General features: G+C 49.6%; 1 protein-coding gene across 1 annotated transcript; it reads right to left on the bottom strand.

Moving 5' to 3' along the window:
• Window positions 1-628: 628 nt before the first annotated feature.
• Window positions 629-24,981, bottom strand: LOC311211024 (unconventional myosin-X-like; the record flags this gene model as incomplete). Its single annotated transcript, XM_084289487.1, has 7 exons — window positions 629-745; window positions 1,281-1,395; window positions 3,884-4,018; window positions 4,259-4,446; window positions 8,517-8,675; window positions 12,727-12,825; window positions 24,961-24,981. 7 exons carry the CDS (start codon window positions 24,979-24,981, stop codon window positions 629-631), a joined length of 834 nt encoding a protein of 277 aa, XP_084145613.1.
• Window positions 24,982-26,854: the final 1,873 nt, after the last annotated feature.

Here is a 26,854-nt window from a genome sequence, read left to right on the forward strand (position 1 = left end):
CAGCAAACACCTTTTTCTTGTATTTTCTCTGTGTCCAGTGTTTACCACAGGCAGGAGAACACGCTTTAATAGATACAGAACCTCTTGTTCCTCCACCACCCTCTTCCTCACTTGGGTCAGCTGTGGTAGTAACACTTGAAGAGCTACGGTCTGTTCTCCATCCCTGGGATGGAGGCAGCAGCAACCAGAAGAAGAGCTGGCGCTGCTCCACCAGGGATATTAGGAGAGGGCTCACCCAGCAGCCAGTAGAGGTGACACCCACCTTTTCCAGTAAATCTGAACAACATGTTAAGGAAAAAACATTCAAATGGTACATAAATACTCCTCCCTATTCCTTGTCCACAAAGGTATTATGTGGCAAAGAGACATTTAAAAGGGCAGGGTCAGATAGAGCATAGGACCTGCACAATGGTGGGGTAACCTAACAAAGGATGAGGCACATTAGGGCCGCCTAGAGAGATTAGAGAGAGCACTCTAATCTGAAAGTCTGTATTTCATACAGCAAGTCTTGCATCAGTTCTCACTGCTTCTGCAAGAGACAGCTATCTTTCATCTGCCGACAACACAAAGAGCAGAGACCAAACAATCCCAGCCTGTTGTTTACGGCAGTAGTAAATTCATCTGGCTGCTACTCCAGTGGAAATTGGTGTGGTTTGCAGTGATCGGCGGCTTTGAACATCAACATCAATAAATGTAGCCAGGGCAAATTTAGCTGCCTCATGTAGACAAAAGATTTGTCATAGCCCTTGGGAGAGGGGTACATGGGCAAACAAGGAAGAAAGTGGTCATAGCACAACATAATTTGACTCTTTCTTGTCCTTGATCAGGATTTCAAGGTCCACTGGAGATGGGCAGCCCAAAACAAGGAGCTGCAATTGGCCCTCTGAATTCCTGTTGTTCTTTGCATCCAAGTATTCCACTGGATACACTGACTCTTGGCTTGGTTTCACTTTCCTAAACCATGAATTCATTGGCAGAACATAAGGGAATGATCTTCTGGGAAAACCAGGGTGCAGTAAACATGAGGGATCTTCCTAGGCAGCAAATCGTTAAAAGGAAAACTGTTCCCACCTATTGCATAAACAAGGATTTTCCAGAGTTAGGAGCCACACAGCCACAAAACAAACACTTCTTTCTCCTTTAGGTTGCAGATTTACCCACATTCATAAACTGACTTTGAGTAATGCTGCTGAGGGATTTCCTGATCCACCCTGAGTTCCTCCTCATGTTCACTCACTCCAGCTGTGTGGTCCACTGAAGAAAAGGATACAGTCAGTTACTCGTCCTCCCTGGATGTGTCCGTGTTGAGAGAAGTGCAGCTGGATGAACTTGCCAAAGCGACTGGAGTTGTTGTTATAAACTGTCTTGGCATTTCCAAAGGCCTCCAGAATAGGGCTGCAAGGAACAAGGCAATGAAGACATGACTGGTGACGTGACACCGTTACAACAAAGCCCATGCCCGGCCTTTTGCCATTTGCACAGCATGCACTGCCACGTGAGATTAATTTGTTGCAGCATCAGACTGGACAAGCAGGAAGAGCTCAAGGGCAAGGAAGGATGGCAAAAGCAATTTAACACACTGCTAGACAAATTTTAAACCTTTGGGATTGGAGCTAATTAAATCAGTCCCTGATCAGTGTGGGCAGCTGGTGTTCATGCTGTCCAGGGCATTCCCCACAAAAGCAGATTCGAAAATGAAAGGTGGCAAAACCCGGCCGGGTTGTGTGCTTAACACAGCAGCATCCCATGAAATGGGCTTGTATTTTTTTCAGGATTTTCAGAAACGTCATTTAAGGCAAGTATTCTGTAGCTTTAAAGCACATGCTTTTTTCGTTTCTGCTTCCTTCTTTGTAAGAGAAGACAATATAAGCCATCTCTTAAAATTACAAATAAACATTTTCAAACTACCAAACAAACATAGTACTAAACTGATTTGTCTGGTACTGGAACACAAACTTTTCTTGTTACTTAAAAACTTGGTTAGGTTGTTACAAGCCACATGATTTCCAAGCAGAGGGCATATATACACATCATATATTTGAAAACTTCATTCTAAGAGAGTAAATAAAGAAGTTGCAGGGGAAAAAAAATGGTGATCAGCTGAATAACTTTGTCTCTTGGTCACCTTCCAGTCTTCAGGAGGTAGCATACAAATGGAAAATGGTGAGTTAAAATGCAGTTTGGTTCTTATTCCGCGGAGCAGCACCAGGGAAAAAGCCTAATCCCATTCAAACTGACACATCAAATGCAGGATTAAAATATTCATGTTTGAAATTTAGCCAATTCTAAAATAACCTGAAGGCCTGACAAGCAAGGAGTCTGGGAGATCCTACAAGCATGGCCTGTATGTGGTCATGCTAAATTCTAAAACATACACAATTTGTAACAAAAACGACTGCAGTTGTTACCCTGATAAAGACTGGCTTTTTAAATGTCTCCATCTATCTACTGTGTGGTTCCACTTGAAGAGAGGGCTAGATACAGGATTATTCAAAATGTAATAATTACAACAGATTATAACACAAGTAATTACAACTACGGGTACCACAAAAAATGCTGAAAGTTTCAGGCTTTGCAAGTGTTAGCTGCATGAGAAATGTGGTTATGGGAAAGGACCAACAACCTTTAAGAAACTTCAGGCAGTATTTTCATAATTTCTCCCAAACACTTTAAACAAACAAAAACATAGAAACTAATTTTCTCTGTTATGATATATTGCAACCATAGAAAATCCAATCACAGAAATCTGCGGGCATGGATCAGGAGGAGGCAAGTTCCTTGCCCTGGAGTGTTTGAAACCCAAGACCTGTGCCTCTGGAACTAGTATGTAAATAATGGTATTGCACAGGAACATCCCGCTGTGCTCACTAACACCACAAATCAACAGAAACTAATGGGAACAACCAGAAGAGAGGAAGACAGGATTATACAAACACCGCAGTTGCAGTGAGAGTGCATTAACCAGCCAGCCAATCTTTACAGCTCTAAATCATGCTAAATTAGACAAGCAAAACACAAGAAAGTATCTCTATAGTTTAGTTTGGCTGTGAGCTCAGGTGCATAGATGAAGAAGCCTTTTGGGGCATGTGGAGGAAGAAGGCACATGGATGTTGGAGGCTGGTGGCAGCTGCTAGGAGGAGCTGAACCACCATGGGACTAGGTGGGGTTGTGAGGAGTGGCAGCAGCCCTGGGACAGCCCTCTGCCTTCTTGTCCGCAGGGAGGAGGTAACAAATCAGTCCTCCACACTCATCACTCATGTTGGAATGGCTCACAAGGCATATACAAAACAGGCCGCGAGTTCCTGCGCTAATTCACCTTGCAGCGGTGGGGTCTTGCAGGCTGGGGAACCACCTCCCGAGGTAAGCTTTCTGGATCACAGTCAAGTTACCACTTAACCACTAAGCAGGCTTCAGCCTTTTAAGCCACTCTCCCCAAAGCAGATTTTGCAGGTCTTGACTCGTGACTGTATAGCACTTAAGAGCTTTTTTTCTACCTTTCCTTTTTTTAACATACGGTTCAAAGGTTTCCAGCGTTATTCACCATGCTGAAGGGAGGGAGGTTACCCACACAGCGGGGTGATGTGCCATGAGAGACGTGGGCCTGAGACCTGGGTGGAGGGCAGCACCGTGCCTTGATGGCAAGCTTGAGGGTGGGCATGGCAAGGGAGTGACCGAAGGATGGAGAAATCCTAGCTTCGGCTGGAGTATTAATTCTCCAGCTGCCATACACACCACACTGCTACTGGTGACATCCCAGCGAGGCCACAACCTCCACACCTCCCTGATGCACCTCCATTTAGCTGCACAATCATCCCAGCCCACATTCGGCCCAGCCCTGCACACCAGCAGCTGTGGAGACCCGCAGTACGGAGGTGAAGCACACCTGCTCTCCAGGATGGCTTCTTCCACGTGCGTGCTCTTCTCAGAGGCTGGGGCCCCGAGGGAGGTCTGGCTCATGGCTGACAGGAACTTCAGCAGCAGCTTGGTGCTCTCAGTCTTTCCGGCTCCACTTTCTCCGCTGTTGAGGAAAAGACATATGTTCCACTCACAGCTCCAGGACAGACTGAGCTAACAACCATCCCACCCACAGCAGAGAGGTGATCTCCAGGAAGAAACACACAGCACGGCCTCTGCAGCAGGCAGGGGAGAGGCAAAGGGTAGGGTGGTGCGGGTATTTAGGCACAAGTCATAGCACATGGAGCAGCGGGAGCGAGGCACATCATGCAGTCAGGGAGTAGCTGGTTCTCCCATTTCTGACCTTATCAGAACACACTGGCTGTCATGGCGCTTCCACAAGCAGCAGTAGCACTCGTTAGCGGTGGCGAAGATATGGGGAGGCAGCTCACCCAGGCGGTGCTGTCTGTACAGGTCTATGGCATCCACACTGTACAGACCAGGGATGGGCTTGTAAGGATTTACTGATGCCAGGATGGAGCCAATGTTTGTCTAAGGGGAGAAAACAAAACACAGCAAAGAAATAAAGCTCCAGAAAAAAAAAAAAAAGAAGAAAAAAAAAGAAGAAAAAAAAAAAAAGACAACAAACCTGGTCCTGAAACAACTCATGGTGAAGGGATAAAGCCTGAGTGAGGAAACTGGGCTTCCCCAGTTCGGCAAAAAATGTCAAACCCCAGTGCAGGGGCTGCATCACTGGGTATGGATGGGGCAGTTTGAGTTTCACCATTTGATAATAAAATGGTCTTAGTCTTTTGTCTTTGCTAAATTATGCTTAAACAATTCAAAAACATGAAGCCATCTTCATACCCAGCTACCTTGCAATACGCTTGAAGCTGAAAAGTACAGCTGGGATTTTAGGAGGGTCAGAAGACACCTTCAAGGACCCTTTCCAGGATCCCAAGTGGAGGGGGCTTGGCTGGGTTCAAGCAGTTCCTGGACAAGGAGGGGACATGGAGACACACACATGCAAAGAGCCACTAAAGCGTATCATTCATCTGCTGAAACGTACTGTTTGGAGCAGCTTAAATCAAGTGGTAAAGCCAAATCAAAATTGACAGCTGAAGCCCAAGGATTTGAGGACAAAAACACTGTTACATTTTCTAAACCCTCTATTTTGAAAAATATTTATTTTGAAAATCTCCCAGTTTAAGAAGAGTTTACAAGATGTAAAATAAAATACCCAAAGCCTAATATCTAATTTCAAACATTCTATTTTGTGAACTCAGAAGGAAATTCATTCTGCTTTTTAGGGCATGACTTTTTCAGTGCAGCCAACCAGCTCAAATCCAGTTATTCTCAGAGCTGCAGTTCAGAGCAATGGTGCCACCTCTCTCCTTAACAATGAATTTGTAATATGGTTAAAGTCCAGCTTAAACCCCAATGCTGGTGTGCTGGCCTCCTTCACAGGGCTCCCACACCTTGGGCTGCTCTGCTCCAGGAACACCCACCTCAGCAGAGGCGTCAGAGGAAACCCTTAGAGAGCTGCATTAGGTAAAAGCCAGCGGCAAGATCTAGTCTTATGTCCAAAACATGAACTATCAGTCACCACATATGGATATAGGGATTTGCATGCATCTACTGGATAAGCTGTAAATGGAACACGTGGTGTTGAGAAAGACACATGCATTCTCCCTTCCAAATGAAATCTGGGGACATACTGCAATGCTACGCTCCGAAGCCAGAAGCCAGACTGATAAGATGCTGTAATCACCAAACTATATGAGTCATATATTAAAGCAGCAATCACGGATCATCAGGGAAAAAACATCACCTAGACCTAACTGCATTATCAGCAGTACCCGTATGCGCAGACTAGCATGGAACAAGTCTTGAAGATCATCTCATACGGAACTTTGTAGGCAGAAATAAAATTAATTGGCAATAGAAGCAGTAAGCAAGCAGATGATCTTTGCAAGAAAAGTGGGAGGAAATGGGAAAGCACTGAGAAAGAGAAAATGGATTAGGAAAGAACACTGTACAACCAGCTGAGCAACAGATACTGTGTGGAGACTGCATAACAGAGATGTCCAGAAATCCATCCTAACTCTTCTCCCAAACCTTCACAGAGCTTTTTCCTCTCATATGTTTTACTCTGCACTTCCCACTCTATTTTCACCTCTCCCATGGAAAATGCCGCAGCCCTTCCCAGAACTTCCACTGCAGCCATCTCTCAAAGGTGTTTCTAGGAAACTTTTCCATTTCCCAGTTGCACTCTTTATCACCTGAACCCCTTATAGATTACTTCTGTTCACAATTTACAACAGCAGTAGCATTTGTGCATCAACCAGGTACATACTGGCCACTGTATTAGCAAGGAGTGATCTTCCCCAGGGAACTCTGTAGAGCAGGACATGCCATGCTTGGCTTGTCTACATCTCAAGTCCTACAAGAGTGGTTAGACATGGCAAAGCTAGAAACAGCACAAAATGTGATGGTCCAGCTCCTGGCTCATTTATACATCACTAACATTTTGTTGGATATGCTTTTTTAAAGGATTCGGGAATTGCAGTAATGAAAGGGGATTGCTAAATGCTGCAGGCTGTTGCTGTGCTCACATAATTTTCTGAAACAGCTTGGTAGAGCCTGAAAAAAATGTCTTTGGAGAACAAAAGATATCAATTTGACATCCTCTAATTATTATTATTACCCTAATTAATTAATATTATCATTGCCCAAATTACTATTATTATTAATAATTTATAATTATTATGTTAATACTGGTGTTTCCAGGTTACCCATTCCTTCAGTGCTTTTGTTTCCCAGAAAATGATTATATTTCTCACCTTTTTTCTGATCTCTGTGATTTCCTTTGAGGTATTTTTGGCCCTGACTGATAGGCATAACTCCACTCAGTACAGCTTTACCTGCAGCCTTAGCCTACTACATTCAATCTGTTGAGAGTGTTGAGGAAGGTATTAAATAAACTCAGACATTCATTTCTGGTATTGACAGATCACTGCAAATCATTAGGTGGCACTACAGCTGACATTCTCAACTTTTGCTTAGCTGAAAACCGCACACAGCAGCGCTATGGCAAAACTAACAGCCAGTGATGGGGTGACTGCAGCGTTAATGTCTGCACCACAGAAATGCATCGCACGTGTCAGGTTTGGTGCCCGCCAGGTCAGGCAGTGCACAACCACACACCAGATATAGTCCAACTCAAGGAGGGGCTTGCAGTCCTTCACTGAGGTGTTCCAGAAGTCAGGCCCTTTGTCAACCTCCCGGACACTCAGATCTGAGGCGTGCAGCTGAGATGCATACACTAGGCACAGGTGAAAAATGTCATGACACCTGAACATTAACACCTTTACACACGGCTGGCGGAGGCACGGAGCTGGAAGAGGAGCAGCAGTGACAGAGCAGTGCTAGAGGCTTACAGAGAGAGGGTCCTGTGACATGGCCACAGAGCACGTGGTGTGGCATTTCTGGCACAGGGCACTGACTGAGAAGGGAGACAGCCCTGCCTCACATTGCAAAGCGTGAGGGACAGCAAACGGGAGATGGACACCCAAAAGGGTGGCCAGGTTCACTGGCAAAGAGCTGCACAGACACACTGTGGGTGTCAAGCACTGGCCAGGCAGAGCAGCAAGGCTCTGCCCCAACAGTGTGTGCACATGGGGGCTGTGCTGAGAGACAGCAGGCACGGGTCTGCAGAAACCAGAAAGGATGCACAGCATCTTCCACATCCCACTGCGGGAGATGTTTCAGAAACCGGGTCACTTTATTGATCATTTCCTGGAATACAGGTGCATAGGGTTCGGTTGCCTTGGTAACAGTTGCCACGCAACACAGATTTACATTTTTCCTGTCATAATCTGAAAAACTCTGGGTACACATACAGGATGGACAGGCAAGATAAGGGTAAAGAAGGCCAAGGCAGTCTTCACACTATTTCCTCCTTGTCCTCTCCAAGCCTCACCAGAGCACACTGCCACCCCAGCAGCCTCACCCCCGGTGTGCTTTCCTTCACACGTCCCTCCCCTGCCACTTATCTCCTTCCTGAGGACCCAAGAGGGAATCAGGACATGCTCTGGGTATTCACTGTGCAACTCAAAAAAGACATAACTGCTTCTACAAGCAGAAGAAGTAGGCAACAGGTTTGCTTTCCTAGTTTAGTTGGGCTCTTTGTCCAAATCAGGAGGGTATCTCAACAACAGCATACATGTACGTCCACTGCACTTCCCAGTCTACTTGGCCATCTGTAACCTCTGAACTGCACCGACAGGGAACCTGGGGAACATGAACACCAGCTGGTAAAACACAGATGTTCATGGAGGATACGGAACTGCACAATTACCACAGATCCTAGAGCTTCTAGGATTTTTGTTCATGTTTGGGAAGTTCTTCTACATACGCAAAGAGGCCTCTCTGGTAGGGGTAGGATCTCACAGGGCTGATGGAGCTGGCAAGGCACAAAGCAGAAAAAAACTCCCCTTTTATCCACATGAAACAATGCTCAGGAAACAATGCTAAAATCAGTATTTCCCATGAAAGGTGGCAGCCCCAAAGGTAAACAAAAATCATCATCCTGAAGAGATGTGGCCCAGTCGAGCACTTACATAGATGTTACCCTGCTGGTAGCGCTGGTGCAGGTTAAGCAGGATGGCAGCTTCATGCAGATCTCCCAGCATGGACATGTCTTCTACCCCATCGATGCTGGTCTGGTGCATTGGCAAGACCTTTTCTCTGGAAAGGGAGGCCTTGGGGCACTGGAACACCTGGAGGAATGGGGAGAAGGACAAATAAGAGCATGCCACCTGGCCATACAGTCTGATTTCCTACCAGAAACAAGTGCTTTTCCACAGCTTTATCCTTCAGCACTGGAAAAGGAAATGAATAAGGCACGGATCCGCTCCCTATTTTTATATTAGTAGTTCCTCTATTCCTGTTCCTACCTATTTGAGCTCCTTGGCCAGAACCCATGGAGCACACACCCTTCCTTTGCTACTGGGTTGTTCTCTCACCTTCAGTGCTGCCAGGAACAGACCAATACAGGGCTACCTGATTTCTGCTGAAGTCCCCTTCGCAGGAGCAGGGTCCCATGAGGTGCACCAGGCTAAGCACATAGCACACACCGTGCTCATGCTTGTGGGCAGTGGTGGCAGCTGCTCCCAGGAGACCAAGAATGGTCTTTCAAAGAAGCACAGGGGGATCATATCTCTGTATGTAGCATGGTCTAGGCAAAGCTTATTCATGTTCCAGGTTTGGCCCTGGAGCAGACAGTGTCTGGGAGAGGGAGAGGATATTGTGTTGAGGGCAAAGGAAAGCGGGCAAAGCAGCTGAGAAGCCAAAGGAGTGACATCCTGTGTGCATGCTGGCATGGACATATGTGATGTGGCTTTCGAAGTGTTTGTACAATGACATCTATTAACTTCTGTCACTGCTCTGGGAAGTGTCTTCTCCTCTGTCAACACAGTTGCAATCTTCCTGCCTCAATTGCTGCAACCTTCTTCCTGCTAGAGCTTCCTCCTCCTCAATAACCCACTCTTCAGCTATCGGGTCATCTTCTTCACCCCCGTTCACACAGCTGAGACTAAATTGCTGTTCCCCTCCACCATAGCCACATCCCAGCCCTCATTTCCTCCTCCTCAGGCACGACGCTGGCATTTCACAATGCTATTTCAGTTGCTTCCCACTCTTGGATTCAACCGTGTGCCATCTCCCACCCATCCTCCCAGGCTGCACTAGATAGCCAGACCCAAGCTGTGCAGATGGGACACTTCACACAGGCAGCCTGGAGGAGAAGCAAATTGGCCCGCAGTAACCTTTCCAAAGTAACTTGGGCTTTTCTTTCCCTTCTGAGGCACCCGGCTCTATTTCATCTTCATCCCTGCTTCTCAGCTCACCAGGTGCCACCAAAGGACCTGACGGACTCCACAGAGAGGGAGCCCACGGTGTATAGCATGGATCTCAGTGCTTTCTCCTGCCTGCTCCCTTGCAGTCCTCGGGCTGCTGTAGCTGCTAAGGAGAGGCCAGCCCGGCAGCTGGGAGCTGCAGACAGAATCAGGTCACCCTGCCCCCTCCCAGCCACCTCGCCAGAGCTGGAGCTGCGGCAGGGAGCTCACGGCAGCAGCACCATGCAGGCGCCCAGACAGTGCCCCTTACAGCACCCTACCCGCACCGCTGATGGAGCAGGAGAGGGATAACCTGCTGCAGGATCTTTGTCTTTGGAGCAGACACTGCATACGCTTCCATAGGAGAAACAGGGGAGCAGGTTGGCAGAGTGGGACAGAGAAATTTGGGGAACAGTACAAGCTACAAAGGTACGTCAGGAGCAAAACCACTACAGCACTTTCAGAGCATGAGCCAGCAAACCTCCCTGCCTCTCTTCCCTCTGCTGACTTGGACTGATTTTGGAAGGGGACAAGTCCAAAATGGTATGATGCGATCTGCCTGGCAATTACTCATTTACCACCACACCGTCAGCACTTGTGGCTATTTGGGCCAGACAAGAAACAATAAAAAAATGTCTAGGGAAAAAGCTGAGTGCACAAGTGTCTCAAAAGATAGCAGACGCTTGGCAGCACCTGTGCCAAGAGGCTGCTATGTCTGAACAATAATTGTGTGATGGGTCAGAGCTTGTTTACTTCCTCCTGTAGAAAAAAAGAAGAAAATGGGACCCTGAAGAGTAACACAGCCTTGAACACAAGGCTAAATGATTAGTCAGGACTAGATCATCATCTATTAACCCTGTCTTGAGGCTTTTGATAGTGATTATACATCATCCCTCCCTAAAGAAGAATCTGGTCCAAAATCCACAGTTGCACAGGTGCTCTGGTAGGACTGTAGCAAAGCCACAGCAAGAGGAGTGCTCATTAGCTCTGGTACCCTCTGTACATAAACACTGCTCACGCTTCCTCAGGTGGAAGCTGGGTCCTCCAGCCCCATTAGGATATTGGAGGGGTTTTCTCCATGCCTGTCAGAGGCATGTGGCATGGGGAAGAGCTTTCAGGTCTTCCCTAGCACTGGGAGAGGGCTGGCTTTTAGCCTGTCCTCTGGCTTCCAGGGTGGACACGTTTCCTGTCTCCGTATCACCAGGGATCATTCAGGGTCCCGGGGACAGGAGACGTGTTTTTTTGTTCTGCCCATTGTTGCGCCAAAGGGGTTTTCCCCAAGAGGAGCTCTGACGTTTCAGAGGCACAAACGTGACCCAGACACGATGACTCTCCACCCTTAGAGCTTGCAGGGTGCTGCACTGACTGGCCAGCCAGGCCCTTTCCCAGGCCAGGAAAGAGGCCTTCACTACTCCCCCACTCAGTTCTGGACTCCTCCATAAGCCTGGAGCACAGTTCAGAGGAGCACCCTCCCCACCATCCTGCCTCAGGTATGGTAAGCCAAGGCTGGCTTCAGTGGTTTGCACTACTGAGGTGATTCCCCTGGCTGATTTTCCCTGAAGCAAGTGAGAAGGCACAGACAAACTGATCTCTCAGCAGAGCTGCCTCTGGAATCCCCCTTTTCCAAAAACAGCTAATGTTTAAACGGAAAATTATAGGCATTAACAAGCAGTTCCTTATTAATTTGGGAAGAAAAATACCTTTTAGTCTTCTAACTAAACAAGCCCTCAAATACCTCATGGATACTTCACAACGCAGCCAAAGATTTCTGCTTTCTCCCCAGTGATGAAGTTTTCCTCCTCGACCCCAAATTCATCCACTAGTGTGACCCTGAGCACACAAGCAAAGCTCCCACCCAGCATCTGTTATGTTTATTCATAAAGCTTTGGGCTGGTCTGTCTCCAATGCAGTTTCCAATCTCTTGTGTTTCATAAACGTCGGCTCCTCCTTTCCTTCCAGGAAGTCACATTTCTGATGGATTTGTTGCTTGAGAAGTTTTTAAAGAAATAAAAACAAATGGCAATAGCCCTGAAGTGTAAGACTGGACACCTAACCTCAGAGCCACAGGGAAGCTGGGCCAGAGCAAGCACAAGGACACTAGATTTAGAGATTAACTGGCTTATCCAGTCCAAACCCAAATGAAGATGTTTTCATCTGAGTTTTCACCAGGGATAAGACAGACGATCCCTCCTAGAGTTACCAAGTAATAAGCAATGAAGAAGGAAGGCAAGGGAAGCACACAGGCCAGGTCTGTGGAGGGCACTGACTAGAGAAAGCCCTAGAGCCACCACTGTGTGCTTTTTCCTGCATAAGCCATAAAGCACACAGCCGAATTTGACTAAGAAAAAAACCCTTGGTGATGGCAGTTAATAGTTTTCCCAGGGTTAGCAAACCGAGCTGACTCACCAAGGATTAGGACAGTCCCTAGGGGTCACTTCCTACCAACAGAACTCCACGAGCACTGCAGCAGGCACACCAGGGAATTGCAAGGAGCACAGGGCTGGAAATAGGGCAGGGAAGAGGTTTGTTCCCCATTGCTGGCGGAGAGCAGGCAGAGCTGAACAGAACAGCCCTTACAGCCACATGGCTTGGAAGAATTTAATCGTAGCAGAAAGGGTTGATTACCTGGTGGAGCTGCATCCTTCCTAGGAGCCTTTTGCCAATATGATGGCACCATTAATGCAGCTTCATCACAGGCGGCACAAGAACAGCCATGCAAAGTGAGGTGAGTGGACAAATGAAGAGAAGAAAGGGAGACCAATCTTCTTTCTAAGCTTAGTTAGACCTTTGGCATGGTTTATAATAGAGTTGGGATACTTTTCAGGCAGTGGCAGCACTTGAACTGATACATTTCCTTTTAACATAAATATGCAAGATCATGAACTCCATCTTGCAACTTGGTGTAGGCTACAGCCTCATGCAAACCCCCACTTACCGTGCCATAATCTGAGGTGAAGAGCACGTTTCCATCGGCACATGAGCCAACAGTGCATGGCTGCAGCTGGTCCTGCTCCCGCAGCCATACCCTGGCACCCTGCAAAAATCAGAAAACCTCCCATTAGAAAGAACTGCAAGGTCTGCACGTGGGGTGTGAACACCCAAGCAGAGCTGGAGGAAGCTGCAGTGTTCTAAGGCTACTTCCAAACTGCAGCTGCTTACAATTTTTAAGTGAGTCCTATTTAAGTTTTCAGGGAAGCTAGTTTGAACTTCTTCAATATAACATGAGAGGAACAAAAAGCAGCTTCAATGAGCTTTGTGAAGAAATCAACATAAGGAAACAGCAGTTTTTATAGAAAGTACTGGAAAGATACAAACACAGAGTAGTGGGTTAGACTGTCTAAACATTTTTCAACTTAGAATAGCAGGTCATCAAAAGTCATGCTATAATAATAATAGAAAATGTAAATAAAGCCTGTTTACAATTTCATACACCCACACGTCATTGTAGGTCAAAATGCTCTCAGAAACCATCAGCCAAAGCTAAGCAGATTTCACAGAGCTTTCTGCTTTCCTCTCTTGCAAGAGTTTCCTTGGGTAAGTGACACAATCTGAGTGTTTTTCTGATGTATATATACACTGATGTACACGTGATGGCCCTGACGTGTATAGTCTCATACACACACCACAATATCTTAAATTGCTCAGTGTCTCCCCAGACAACCCTGAGCACAAAGGCAAACTTCTGGTAACACGTATTTATGTCCAGTCGAAGCTGATTCTCAGCCTTGTGTTTCAAGACCTCAATACACAAAGCCAGGCTGTGTCACAGGAAAGGATGGGTGAATGGCTTTGCTGTGAAAACCTGGGCGGAGGGGAAGGTCCAGGGGAAGGTGTCAGGATGTGAGCAGAGATCAAAGTCTGGGGCTCACCATACCAAATGTAAATTCCATCTGCAGCAGCTGCTGCAAAGGCAAAGCTGTATGAATTGCATGGATCTTAAGTCAAGAAATAGATTTAAGAATTACTGCTAAAAAAAAGTATTAGAAACTAGGCTTGTGGATAAGAAGTCCTTGGATAAAGTAATAGAAAAAAGGGGCTCAAAATACAACTTTAATGGATGCCAACTGACATACAGGAAAAAGTGTGTGAGTTTCATCTGAAAACTTTCTAGTTACATAGAAACACAGCCACGTGGCCTCCTAGTAGTCATCACTGCCCTGTGGCCACACCAAGACACCTCTGTAACCATGCAGATGATCTTAAACTTCACATGTTTATTTGGGCTAGGTAATAAAAAGGTCATGAAGACCAAAATTACTTTAGCTTTTTTGATGGAGCTTTCACCAGAATCATGCCCAAAATGGTGTTGTGCAAGTAAGCAGCCAGTCAGCACCTAGAAAAAAAGAGATAAAATGCAAGAAGAACAAGCTGCCCCACCAGATACAGTCTGCATTATGCAGAATTAGGCACAGCATCAAACTGCTCTTCAGTTATCGCAAACCAATATGTTCTGTCTTCCCATAGAAATCAAACTCTGCTTAGCTAGGTATTCAGAAAAAGCCAAAGTGCTGAACTGTTCAGGAATATTAAGGACATCCCGCTTTTTTCAATCGATTCATAAACCTACTTTCTTCCTAATTTGTTTTATAACCCTACGATATTGATTATGAAAGCCCTCTTAAACATGTCAGCACCATTACCTCCTTGTTTATAGGCTTATTATATTTGAAGAGATATGATATGATTTCCATATTACATTAGACAGAATGTGGAACAATAGTTTATTCTTACTGGTTTATTTTACTATTTTTAACTACTTTGGTCACTTTTAATACTTTAAGACCCTGGATTTTCCTTTCTGTAGAAGATATACCTACAACCTCCAGCCCTCCCAGGTAAGGAACTGGTTTTAATGACGTTAAGGAAGCTGGCATAATTCTAGCTTCACTGCAATGTTCTCTTCTAGATTTCCCACAGCAGGCAGACTGATTTCACATCACTAGATGAATGAAAAACACCGGTTCAAGGATGTATGCCAATGCGAGAATTGTGTGTGAAGCTCAGCCCTCATAACCAGTGAGCAATTGAAATAGAGGAGTGTTTTCTTAATGTTACAGATTCGAGTTTCAAGATCGCAGAGAGATAGCAAGCAATTCATTGAATAAGGAATTCGAGGGACTGTTAGAGATCTTCGCAACATCCTCTTATATATTCTGAAACTTGTGATGCTTGAGACAGTGTCCTGAAGTACCCAGGCAAGACACTGGTGGTTAGAAATCATCCATGTCCCAAATCGTATTCAGACTCTTCACAAACATCCTCCACTAACACATGTTGCTGTTCACATCGTTTTCACTAAATGCTCCTAGCTACCATCACAATATCAAGAGCAAAGAATCATCATCAAAAACCTGAAAATATGTTCCCAGAGTTCCCAATAAAGAGCAAGATGAAAGAAAACCTTTTCTAATATAAGTAGCACATTCTCAACAGTGCACTCTCAACAGCCTGCAGACACCACTAACCCACACAATCACAGCTGGGAGCTCCATTAGTCAGGAGCTAGACCCACACCCTCCCCTGCACACACACACAGCATTAGCAGCATGCCTTCCTTGCAAGACCTCGTGCACACCTGCAGACAAAGGGAACCTAGGTTACACACACTTCCCAGTCCCTAAACTCAGAAACTAGTTTGGAGGAATAGGCAGCTGATGATCAGCCACACAAAAGGTGCTCCACAGGCACCAACTCTGATTTTTTATTAGGTATCATTTAGAGGTGAGAAGGAGGGAGACAGACAGTGTGATCCCTCTATCTTTGACTCCTAGAAATTATCAGAAGGTCCAGACTAACTCAGTTCCCTTTCCCAGCAGAAGTCCACATACAAATATAGTAAGAAATACTCCCAGAAGCAGAAGACCTACTTCTCTTGTACAGTATTGCATCATGTTCTACAAACTTATGGGAGATCCTTCTCCTGCATGCTGCCCAAGAGCAGAAGGCAAAGAGATGATACTCCCAGGCACTAGGGTATTTCAGCTGCCCAGGACTTACTTCAGTCCACTTTGATGTTTCAGCAGTTTTCACAACAGCAATTGCCTCTGCCCAGTAGAAGTGCACTGCACCCATTTATTTTGTTTCCAGAAGGAGCATCATGCTGAGACAGCCTGACTAGGAACCACAGAGAAAATTATTCTAACTTCTGCCCAGCATAACACCCATTTCCTGAAAGACTGAGTTTGTTTTAGTGCATCTCCTTCCCTCAGCCCTTTTTTTCTAAACATGAAATTCCCCAAGGAGCCCTGACTAAATACAGAAACAGATGGTGACACCAAAGAAACTGCCCTCACATCGTTCCCCTCTCCCCCAGTACCATGCATTTCATTGATCAGTTGAAAGGATTAAATTGAGCAGAAAACTTAAGAGCTGCCAGGCAGCAAGACTAAGCTTCCATGGGAGAAGCAAGAGAAGCAAAGCAGAACAGCAATCTGCTGGGGTCGGGCGGGTCCCAGCTTCCGCAGGCAATACAGATGATGGGAAAAACCCTGCTCTCCAAGCACAAGATGGAAAAAGCTCAGTTCTTTGACTGGGATAGAGAAATTCTTACCTGCATCCAGAAACAAGACAATATCACAAAGAACGAAGCGACAAGCAATCACTGATTTGAAAGGAATATATTAATGGAGAGCTAAGGAATAGAGTGATGATTTTGTGTAACTGTTTTCAAATGAATAAAACTGGTAAAATACTAAAGATATTTGAGTTCCTTTTATAATGAGAATAGCTCTTCTCCTCCTGATTCCTCTTTTAAGTAGGACTTTGTCAAATTACCCCAACACCCTCAAACAGTGCAAGGACAGCAGCTACTGAAAGAAAGAATAAAGTAGTAACATACCAGAGTTCCTGTACCAAGAGGTCACTTGGATATTAAACAAACTCAGAGACCAGCATCCTCATTCCTACGGTCTCAGTGACAATCTGTCCACGATCTGGCCTTACCACAAAGTGCATAGCAAAGCACAATCCTGAAAACTGACACCATAACAGGGAGTTATAATTTAGAAAATAAAGTTGCTTGCATACCAAGAGCACTGTTTCATCAGCCCTGTCTCACGCTCACAGTGTTGTCTTTTACTGAGGACAATGAACTCTAGGACAACATTTTTTTGTTCTTAGAGCACCTGGCACTTTGGGGTCCTTGACTTGGAAATCCTTGCGCACGATCCTCCCTCCTTGTGCACAAATCTGTGCAGCTCCCAGGAGCAATGTGCTTGGCAGGGGTGCATCAGGTGGGTTTATCAATGGTCCGGGAGTTACTCAAAGAGGAAAAATGCTTTTGGCTGAAAGATATTTTCCAGAGAACGAATCATGCAGACAACTGCCCAGCTTGTTTCCATTATGGCATGTTTTTGTGATGTTGTCTTTGTGAAAGAACAAGGCTCTCAGCCCTCAGACCTATCTGCAGAGATATATTATTAGAGACCAGCCCTTGCAGGGCCTTGGTTTGGGCCAATTCCTCCATCAGCCATTCTGCAAGGGGCAGGGATGTCTCAGAAAAGGACTCTCCTGCACTGTGAGTCCAAGATAAACACCACTGTGGGTGCTGTAAGTTTTTCAGCCATATCTGTCATTGTGTATACGCATACCTTTGTCCTGAGGCTGTTCAGTAGGTATTAGATATCCAAGCCTTGTGTTTTCCCTGCCGACAGATCCATATGCTCCTAGGCTTGGAAGCAGCATCGTGCAAAGTCAGCTCTCTTCCTGGCCTCAGTGGGCTTTGTGGTTGAAAGCCAGGCAGCAGCACTTGGGCTGGAAAGGCCCGTGCCATGCAGACAAAGCCAGGCTCGGGTTTCAATAAATGCACTTTTCAACAGATTGATCTAGATGATCATGAATAAGTGATAGGACAGAAATAAAGAGACTTAGCTAATGGACACAAGACTGGTGGGGAGGGGGAGTCTGTGACACCCTAGATCCATATGGGAAGGGATGCAGAAACCCTGTGGCGTTTCTTGTGTCAGTCTGACATGCAGTCACCTAGACAGTCCCTAGGTTAGGTGTGACCAGCAAGAGCGGTGCCTCTGGGGGCCTGGGGCAGCCCAGGAGACCACAGGTGGAGAGAGACAGAAGCAGGAATGGCCGAGCCAGCAGCAGCCGACATGGAGCGGCTGGGAAGAGCAAAAATAACAACAAAAAATAATTTACTTCTTGTGAGGCACAAGGATGACCTGCTGTGACGCTAGGAGGGACTGGATCTCACCTGGGAATGTGCCGTGGTTGCAGCCCCACAGGCTGTACCCGTGGGGCTCAGGGAGATCCACGGCCAGCACAGCTCCTGGGGCCAAGCACAGCTCATGGGGCCAAGACCCAGCTCAGCCCCTGGCTCAGGCAAGTTCAGTTATCAGCCCTGCTCCTTACTAATTAAGGGGAAAAGCCCTCAGCGTGCCAGCCGATCTGCAGAATAACAGCTCTGCGTTATCAGGAAAAGGTTGCACGTCTTAAATCCTCTCAGAGCAGTTCGTCACTTCTGGTCACTTATGTACATGCACCGATTGCCACCCCTCTCACCACCCCCTCCCATCTGCTCTGCGCCTCTCTCCTCCCCCAGTTTGGCTGCTGCACTGCCTCTCTCCTCCTGCACGTCTCCCTGCCTCAGATATCCCCCAGGATGCGCCTGCTCCTTCAAGGCAAGAGCAGCCACCCGCTGCAGCAAGCACACCGGCTCCTCGCCACGAGACAATTTGACCAACAGCTTCACAGCTGCAGCTGGACTGAGGTTTTCCACTTGTCCCCAGCATAGCTGTGCCCAAGGCCCACCAGGGTCTCGCAGCTTTCCCTGTAATCACACCAGTGCCACAGCACCTGCTGCAGGTCGGTGAGTCTGTGGGTGCCAAAGGCAAAGGGGCCGTGGAGTGACCACTCGTCTCAGGGTGGCAGTGCCTACGCCCAGATGTGACACTTAAGCAGGAAGGCAGTTTTTATCTAAACCAGAGGAAGGTCAGAAGGGGTGGTTTCTGCCCATCCTGCTGCGGATGACAGCACAGCTGCCGTGTGAAGCTGGAGACGGTGACAGTGTCACCTTCTCTCCAAAACCCACTCAACACTGAAGCACTCTTGTAGCACTCTCATGGCATTCAAGATCCACAGAGGAGAGCTCAGGGCCTCACGAGGACACAGCAGCCTGTCAAAAAGAAGCCAGCCCCAGCGTCTGTGCAATGCGTTTTGTAAAACTCTCAGATGCGGGCCCTGAAACTATTTCTTCAGCAGTTTCTGTTAAGCATAAATCGGGATGATGGCCAATACCTTTCTGCATCTTGCCACATCCTTGACTCCAGTGATTCCCTGACATGCAGAGTTGTACCAGTTAGTCATAGATTATATGGAAAAGCACAGTTTTTAAATCAGTCTCATTCCCATGAAGCAGAAAATCCCCTTTTCTCCTGGTTAGAAGCGGAAGAACAGAGGATCCCAATCCACCTTCTCTGTCTCATCCATTATTTTCTGCTCTTTTGCCATGTCTCTCCCTATTTGTCATCTCACTAATAAAGTATTCTCGAGTGTTTCAAACTCTTCACGTGAGACATTTTCCTGGTGTTTGATCGTCCTTGGTGTCCTTGCCTCAAACACCATGAAAAAAGCAAGTGGAGTGCCTCTGAACTGGGATGCACTTTCAGCCAATCTGAAATAAGGGTGGAAGTGGAAAAAAATAAAATAAAAAAAGGGAAACAGCCCATATAAGTAAGATGTTGGGAAATAAAAAAGACAGCAGAGTCTGAGCTTCACTACTTTCTCTCCTAAAATCACTGGGGACAACAGCATGCGCTGGTGGCAGTATCCAGTTACTAGATGGGGATGAGAGCATTGTGAGTAACAATGGAGACATGCACAAGTTTTTAATAGGCAGCCCTGGAAAGCACCCCTCTTGCATCACATTGAGATGCTGATGAACTTTCCCATATTCTAGTAAACGGAAAGGACACAAAACGCTTTAAAAATCAACAGGTCCAAGCATTCCCAGAGATCTGAGTAATAAAGTTTCTCAGCAGCTGATATTCATTTTTGATAAGCCTGGAAATGAAGAGGAAATTCCATGAGACCGGAAGGGTCACAGCCTAAATGAGGGCTCTGGCAGGATTATCCCAAGTAGCCATGGGTTGCTTAACCTGACAACCCCAGGGAAGATAAAGAGTTTTTTGCCCCCAGCATTTTCAGTGTAATGGTAGTGTAGTGTCCATCATTTTCCAGTGCCAGTCAGCATGTGGAAAGATGGCTAGTCAAACAGATCTCTTCATTCTTTTATTAGCATACAAGCATAAGAGATAAACTGGACAGTAATAGACTCTCATAAAGCAGTGTTCTGACAGGAGACAGGTCCTGAAGAGCAAACAGGTGAAAAAGCAGCAAAGGGACATCAAAGCAGTAGTTATGAATGGGGAAAATCATTACTGAGTGAGGGAGTTCCTAACAAAACTCTGCAGGGACAGGGCCAATACTATTCTGTGTTCTCATCAAGGATGTAAAACCAAAAGCAGTGCTGCTAAAGCTGGCAGATGCCAACATCTGGTAGATCAGTAAGTGTTCACAAGGATGAGACCATCAGAGCAGCGTGGATTCCACGCTTGTTTGGACGAAATGGGATTAAAATACAGCCAAACGGAAAGGTCAGATTCAGGGGAGAAGGAATGCAAGAACACTTCAAAGAGAGGAATGTCTACTGGAAAGTCACAGACCCAAAGAGGATTGTGAATTGCTGCACAGAAACTCCCAGGACATTTGGTTTCAACAAGAGCTGATGCGTGTCTTGGGTGGATAAACAGGAGCAAGGAAGTTTACTGCTTACTTAGGCTTTGAGGTGTGAGAAAGAACCCTTTCAGAGAGCATCTAAAAAATTCAGTCATTTCTGCTCTTCAGACAGATCCCTTGTAATGCAAAAGCACTTGTGAAAATGTTAACGTCATTATGTAGATTAGCCAGAGCCAGGGCTGCCCTATCTAGCCCAGACGCTGATAGCATGGGGATGAGAGCAGCATGTGGCCCAGCACGGGCTGCAGCCCTCGCCTCGCTCCCTGCACGCTCAGCCCCCTCCTGCTTGCAGACCCCTGCGGCACTGCTGCACTCCCGCTGCCCCTGCAGCACCAGCAGCCGGGGGCCCGAGGATGATTTCTTGCAGGCTGAAGAGATATTTGGGATGGAACAGCTCTCATGAAGCAGAAGCAGGACCCAAAAATGGATGTGGCTGCCAGACACTTCAGAAATGAACCAGGATTTATTTTAAACCCAGGTTGTGTAACCGCTTGAAGAAACTGCAAAAAGCGGGGGATCCTCCAGAAATAAGAAGACTTTCCAGAAAGCGTGATTCAGCCAAATCTTAATCATTGGTTCAATATGCAAGTAAGGGGAATGAGCAGGACTAAGTCCTAATGCCAGGGCCCGAATTTCCACCTCCTCCTCAAAGACACCGATCCCCGCATCTGCGTGAGGCCTCGCCACTGGTTCACTTCACCCAGACTCGTGTGGCAGAAGTTTCAATCTTAATGATCCCATTTAAATAGCTTGCCCATTTTCCTTAAAGTAAAATGGGAAATAAGATGTTGCGAAAGGTTCACCGTTATGGTGGTACAGCCACGGGAGGCGAGAAGCGAAAGCGGCATGGCACGAGGAAGGTTGGCAGGCAGCCTGCTTCGTGTGGGCTCCCCTGCACCCAAACTGCAATTGCTGCTCCTGAACAGGGCAGGGGGTCCTTCTGTCCCACCTCTACCTCCTGACAGCTCTGGGAGGTCTGGGGCAGGCGCAGCTGGGATGGGGGACTCTGCATGCAGGACATCCGTGCTGAGGCGGTCCCATGGGTATCTTCAAGGACAGCCATACTTCTCTTTTGCTGAACCGCACAGACTGACCAGAGAGGGGTTGCTCTGTGTCATATTTACTTGGTGACCCTCGAGCATTACATTTGTAGTGGTCAGCATTTCTCCTCTTCCCAGTCTCTTGAGATCCTCTTTTCTGGGAGGTCACAGTACTCTTGCTAAGCTATCAGGGAGCATGGTGAGGCGTGTGGTCCTCAGGGGAGGAGAGGCTCAGTGGGATTTCTCCCCTGCACAGCAGCCCTGCTGCTGCAGACGTTCTGCCTATCGCTCCTTCCCAAGCTGGCATTTCCCTAAGCCAACAGTTGTTAACACACAGGCCCTCATCTCACCATTATCTGGGAAGACAGCACATCACTCATGGTCAGCGTCATCAAAGTCAGCTGGAGCATTTATTTCCCTGTGCTGCAGACAAGGGGCTGTGGGAGGATTCTCCAGGCTGCCCGGCCAGGCGCCTCGCGCAGTTTGGGGCCGTGGAGGTGGCTCAGATGCGCACATGGTTGTGAGTTGGGCAGCCCCTGTGCTCCAGACAGGCTGCTCCTCCACGGGCTTGGCCCTGGGGCTGGTCCCCATACACCCCTGGGGGAGGACAGGGTCAGTGAGTGAGGACCATGCCTGCTGTTGGGAGGAGAGCAGAGACCGCCACAGCCCTGTGGGATGTGAGCACAGGATCCCCCTGCCTTTCTGCCCCCACCTTAGAAAGCTTAAGGACTTTGGCGGATTTGTTCTACAACATGGATTAAATGTGCTGCATTTCACCAGAAGAGCCATGAGGAAACATGTTTAACCCTTACAAAAGCCAGCACGTCTAGGCCCATGACAGGACAACGGCATCTGTGACTCCACCAGATGCTGCTGCCTGGTTCAGCCTGACATGGGGCCATGCTGCTGGTCACTGGAGAGCAGAAAGGGCCTCAGAGAGGGACGGGATGGGAGCAGCGTCTCCTTTAACCCTGGTCATGGCACTCCTGCTCCTTGGGGAGACTGGAGAGCGAGTCACATCCTCTGTGTCACCCCACATCCTGCCCACGCTCCAGACATGCAGGGAAAGCACCACCCGGCACGGCTGGCCGCAGCCCTTCCCTCCGGGGCCCCTCCTCCCTGAGCGCCAGGCATCTGATGGCAGGCGTGTGTCCAGAGCTCTGGGCTCTGCCACGTGCGGGGATGAAGGGTTTCCATGCCAGGGCATGGCAGGGACAAGCCATGGCAGCACGCATCCCACCAGCTCACTGCCTGTGGGTTGCAGTCAGGGGAGGGCACAGCCCGTGGGAAGTCCTGCGGTGGTGCCACGCTGGCACAACCTGCCCAAAGCACCCCCACAGCCAGGACACATAGGCTGAACCCATCATCAAGCCGATTATCATAGGTGGACTTCAAAGCATAAGAACTGTCCTGGTCTCCGCCAAGTCAAGAGGGGAACCAGGGAAGCTGGGAAGACACGCAGCATCCACACCTAACCCCAGACACCAGTTGCGTGGCCCCGCATGCTGTCTGAACGCTGGCAGCACAGGGTGGGAGCCTGCTGAAGCCAGACCAGCAACGTGCTGGGGGTTGAGCTATCCATTGTGAGGGATGACATGCATCCCCCGGGACAATCTTGGCTTCTGCTGCAGCAGAAAGAGGTGGAGCAACTCCCTTCTGCTCAGGCGCTGCCCTCCCACCAAGAACCCCCATGGAGAAGGAGGAAGAGTGGCCGGGGTGCAGCAGATGCCAAACATTCCTGCTCCAGGGGAGCCACGATCCCTGCTCTCACCCCCACCGCCTTTCCTGCAAGGCTCGACGCTTTCCCACATGTGCTCGCCCTGGTTCTCCAGCCCTGGCCACCTTGCTGCACCAGGGTTTGAGCCCGTGACTTACAGGAGATGTAATAAAAGTCCTAGAGAGTCCGGGCTTCAGGACTGCCCCCAGACCTATCCAGGAAATCCCTGTTTCACCAGGTAAGGGCAGAATCACGCCTCGATGTGCGGAGCTGGACAAAGCGCAGAGCGCCCTGCTGGGTGCTGCTGCAGACACACACCTCCGGGCATCCTCTCTGCCACTGCCCTTTTCTGCCAGGCACTTCAAGCTCCTCGGTGGCTATTCCCGGTTCCCTGTGACAGAGGGGTGGCCACAAAGGCTCTGGTGAAATGGCCCTTTGGGAAACCCTGGCCTCTATCTGATTAGATCCAGGCTGCCAGGAGCAGCAGGTTAATCAGTTAATGGCTGAAACGATCCTGGGCTATCCGCTGCGCTGGCCCCGGGGCAGCCCCTGCCGTGCAGCCCAGGGGCAGTGGCTCCTTCCTTCCCAGATCTGGGAAAACATCTGCTGCGATAAGGCCAGCGCTTCCTGGGGGAGGGTCAGGCCCCGGCCCATTAGCTGCTCCGCAGGGGCTGGAGTTCCCCCGGCGCACCCAGGGCAAGGCAGGGGCCAGACACTGGGTTTAATGGGCTGGAAACCAATGGGGACCAGAGGGGGGATGCCTGACAGCCCCAGCCCCAAGGCCCCAAATGTGATATTTTCAGAGCTAAGCCGCAGACCTCAGGATGGTCCCATGACCCCACAGAGCCACCACGGACGCTGTCGCCAACAGGGCCAGCACAGGCTGCCCCCAGCCTCGCAGGAGACACCCTCACAACCAAAGGCAGCACCAGGCCAGGCTGGCAGCATGTCGAGCAAAGAGGCAGAGAGCATTTCAGGAGGGCTGGGGCACACATGGCACCAGCCACGTGCATTAGGGCTGCGCACCTCCGTCTCCCGAAGGCGCGATGGATGCCCCGCGTGCTGCTGCAGAGCACCGGAGGAAGGAGCGCTGCGGGCGCTCGCAGGACCACAGCCCACATCTTATGGGGACCAGCCTGTCTCAGGAGGAGCCCGCTGGTGTGAAGGTGACTGGGCAGCAGCCCCGGCGAGGCAGAGGCTGGAGGCGGGCGCACCCTCATGCCGCACGCTCCCCGGCTCCTCGCCGGCCTCGGCTCTGGCCCGGTGCCACGCGCGGCGAGCCGAGCCGTGACATGCAGACGCAGGCAGGAGCAGGCTCCGGACCTTTAAGTCGCCCCGGGGGATTAAAGCGGCATGCGAGCGTCTCCGGGCAGCCATGACTATGGTGCGACACGCACCGAGCCCGCAGCACGAGCGGCTGGAGCCGCGCATCCCTCGGGCTCCGGCTCCCCCAGCCCACGCGTGGGCTCCCGGACCCCACGCAGGGCCCGGGCGGTGCTGGGGAGCCCCGCACGCCACCTCCGAGCGCTGATTAAAATTAAAAGAAATAATAATAATAATAAAAGTGAAACTTGGGCTCCGCTGCCGCGGGCAGCATCCTCCCCGCGCCCCCGCCGAGCCTCTCCCTGCGGCGTCAGCATCCCACCGCTGTCCCCCCGGCGCCCACCTGGCGGAGAGAGGCGTCCATCTCAGCGCTGCATCGCCGTGCTGTGCCGAGCCGTGCTGTGCTGTGCTGTGCTGAACCGTGCCGAGCCGTGCCGTGCCGTGCCGTGCCGTGCCGTGCCGGGCTGGGCTGGGCTGGGCTGGCCGCGTCCCGCCGCCGCTCGCCGGCCCCGTGCCGCGCTGGCTCCGCCTTGCGGGGAGCGGGGGGAGGCCGGGGCCGCCCCCTCCGCCCCGCCCCGGGCAGCCGGCACCGGAGGGGGGCCGGGGACACCGGGCCGGGGGCAGCGGAGCGAGCGGGGGGCTGCTCCGGGGGCAGCTCGCCCCGGAGAGGGGCAGGGGGCCGGGGGCGACGGGCAGGTGGGAGTAGGGTCGGGAGGGGTCCCCAGCGGCTGTCCCGAGGGCGCTTTGGGGTTGGGGTGCTGCAACGGCAGGGGCTGGGTGGTGGGTCCCAAAAGCGCGGCGGGGAACCTGGTCTGGGGAAGGGGTGGGTGGTGGGGTGTGCGGACGTGTTCCTTGCAGTGGGAAGAAGTTAGTTTGTTTTTCTGGAAGAAGGAAGGAGGCCTAACTGAGGAGGGGAACAAGGCTTTTTTTTTTTTTTTTTTTTTCCCCTTTATTATCTTTTTCCTGGTGAGTAATGTGCTTTTAAACCTACTTAAAAGACAGCGGAGGCTCTGAGGGAGGTGGCAGTACCTTGCCCAGCCTCTGCCACACCAGGCCACTACAGCCTGCGCTGACTGCCCTCGCCACCCAGCTGTGCCTTTGCTATCGGGACTCTCGGTGAGGTTTCCTGTGCCATGAGTCACTGGCTCTGTGTCCTTCCACTTTGACACCTTGCTGGGCATGACCATCCAACCTCCTTCGCGCTCGTGCGGGATTAGCTGAATCTACACCACTTTCCCCGTCTTATGCAAGGCAGTGCCAGAAGCCCAACCCCGCTCCTTATCTCACATCTAATACTCCTGTCCTCAAGGCCAATTACACTGTTAGCAGAGGGGATTGGATCAACTGCACGCTGACTTGTCCTTGACAGTCCCCTCTGCGGCCAGGCACTTGTCATCGGGCTGTTTGTGCCTCCGCCAGCCTTCCCCAGCGGGAGGCAGCTCCTCCTCTGCTGCCGCTGCTTCCGCAGGCGATGCTGGCTGCCCTGCTTCTCCTCCGGGTGCTCAGTGGGTGCTGGCAGACCCCTCACAGCTGTGGCAGAAGCAGGGAGCACACACACGGCCTTTACCTCTTCTGCCTAGCTGCCAAGGGTCTCCTTCTTCCTCCTACATCTCCAGAAGTCCCCTCTCAGACTTCTCCAGTGGGGAAGCTTTGGCCACGGTTCCTGTCCCCGAGGCTATCGAAGTGTGACACTCATAGTCCATGCCAAGAGAGATCAGACAGTGAGGTGGGTAAGGAACCCACCTTTTAAAAGGGAAGATCTTCAGTATTAACCACTGTCTGAGTGACATGTGAAGAAGAATAAAGCCGGTGGCTCAGCCTGGTCCTCAGAACAAAGTCACTTTCCAAACTGCCCAGGCCATAAATGCCAGGTTCTCTGAAGGCAGCAGAGATAACTGGTGCTGTGAGCACGGTGTTTCATCTGCCTGGTGGGAAAGGTTTCAAGAATCTTGATGAGAAGCTCATGCCTTATATCTGCTCCTTTCAGCTACGGGATTAAATCTTTAGCCCTACATCCCTGTGGCCCACCTGGGACATCTGCACAGCCTCCTAACTCTCCCTCGGTGCTGCTCGCCAGGGAGGGGTGGATGTGACCACCTGCAGCGCTTCAATGGGTGGCCACACGCCAACTCATCACCGGCCCCTGGCCACATCAGGGACAGCGTGGGGCGATGGCAGGTCCCCTGCAGCCACCACGGGCTGGTGCACGGCGCGGGGCTGCGGAGCTGCAGCGGCAG

This window comes from Netta rufina, assembly GCF_964035555.1.
Source record: "Netta rufina genome assembly, chromosome: 6".
Taxonomy (NCBI): domain Eukaryota; kingdom Metazoa; phylum Chordata; class Aves; order Anseriformes; family Anatidae; genus Netta; species Netta rufina.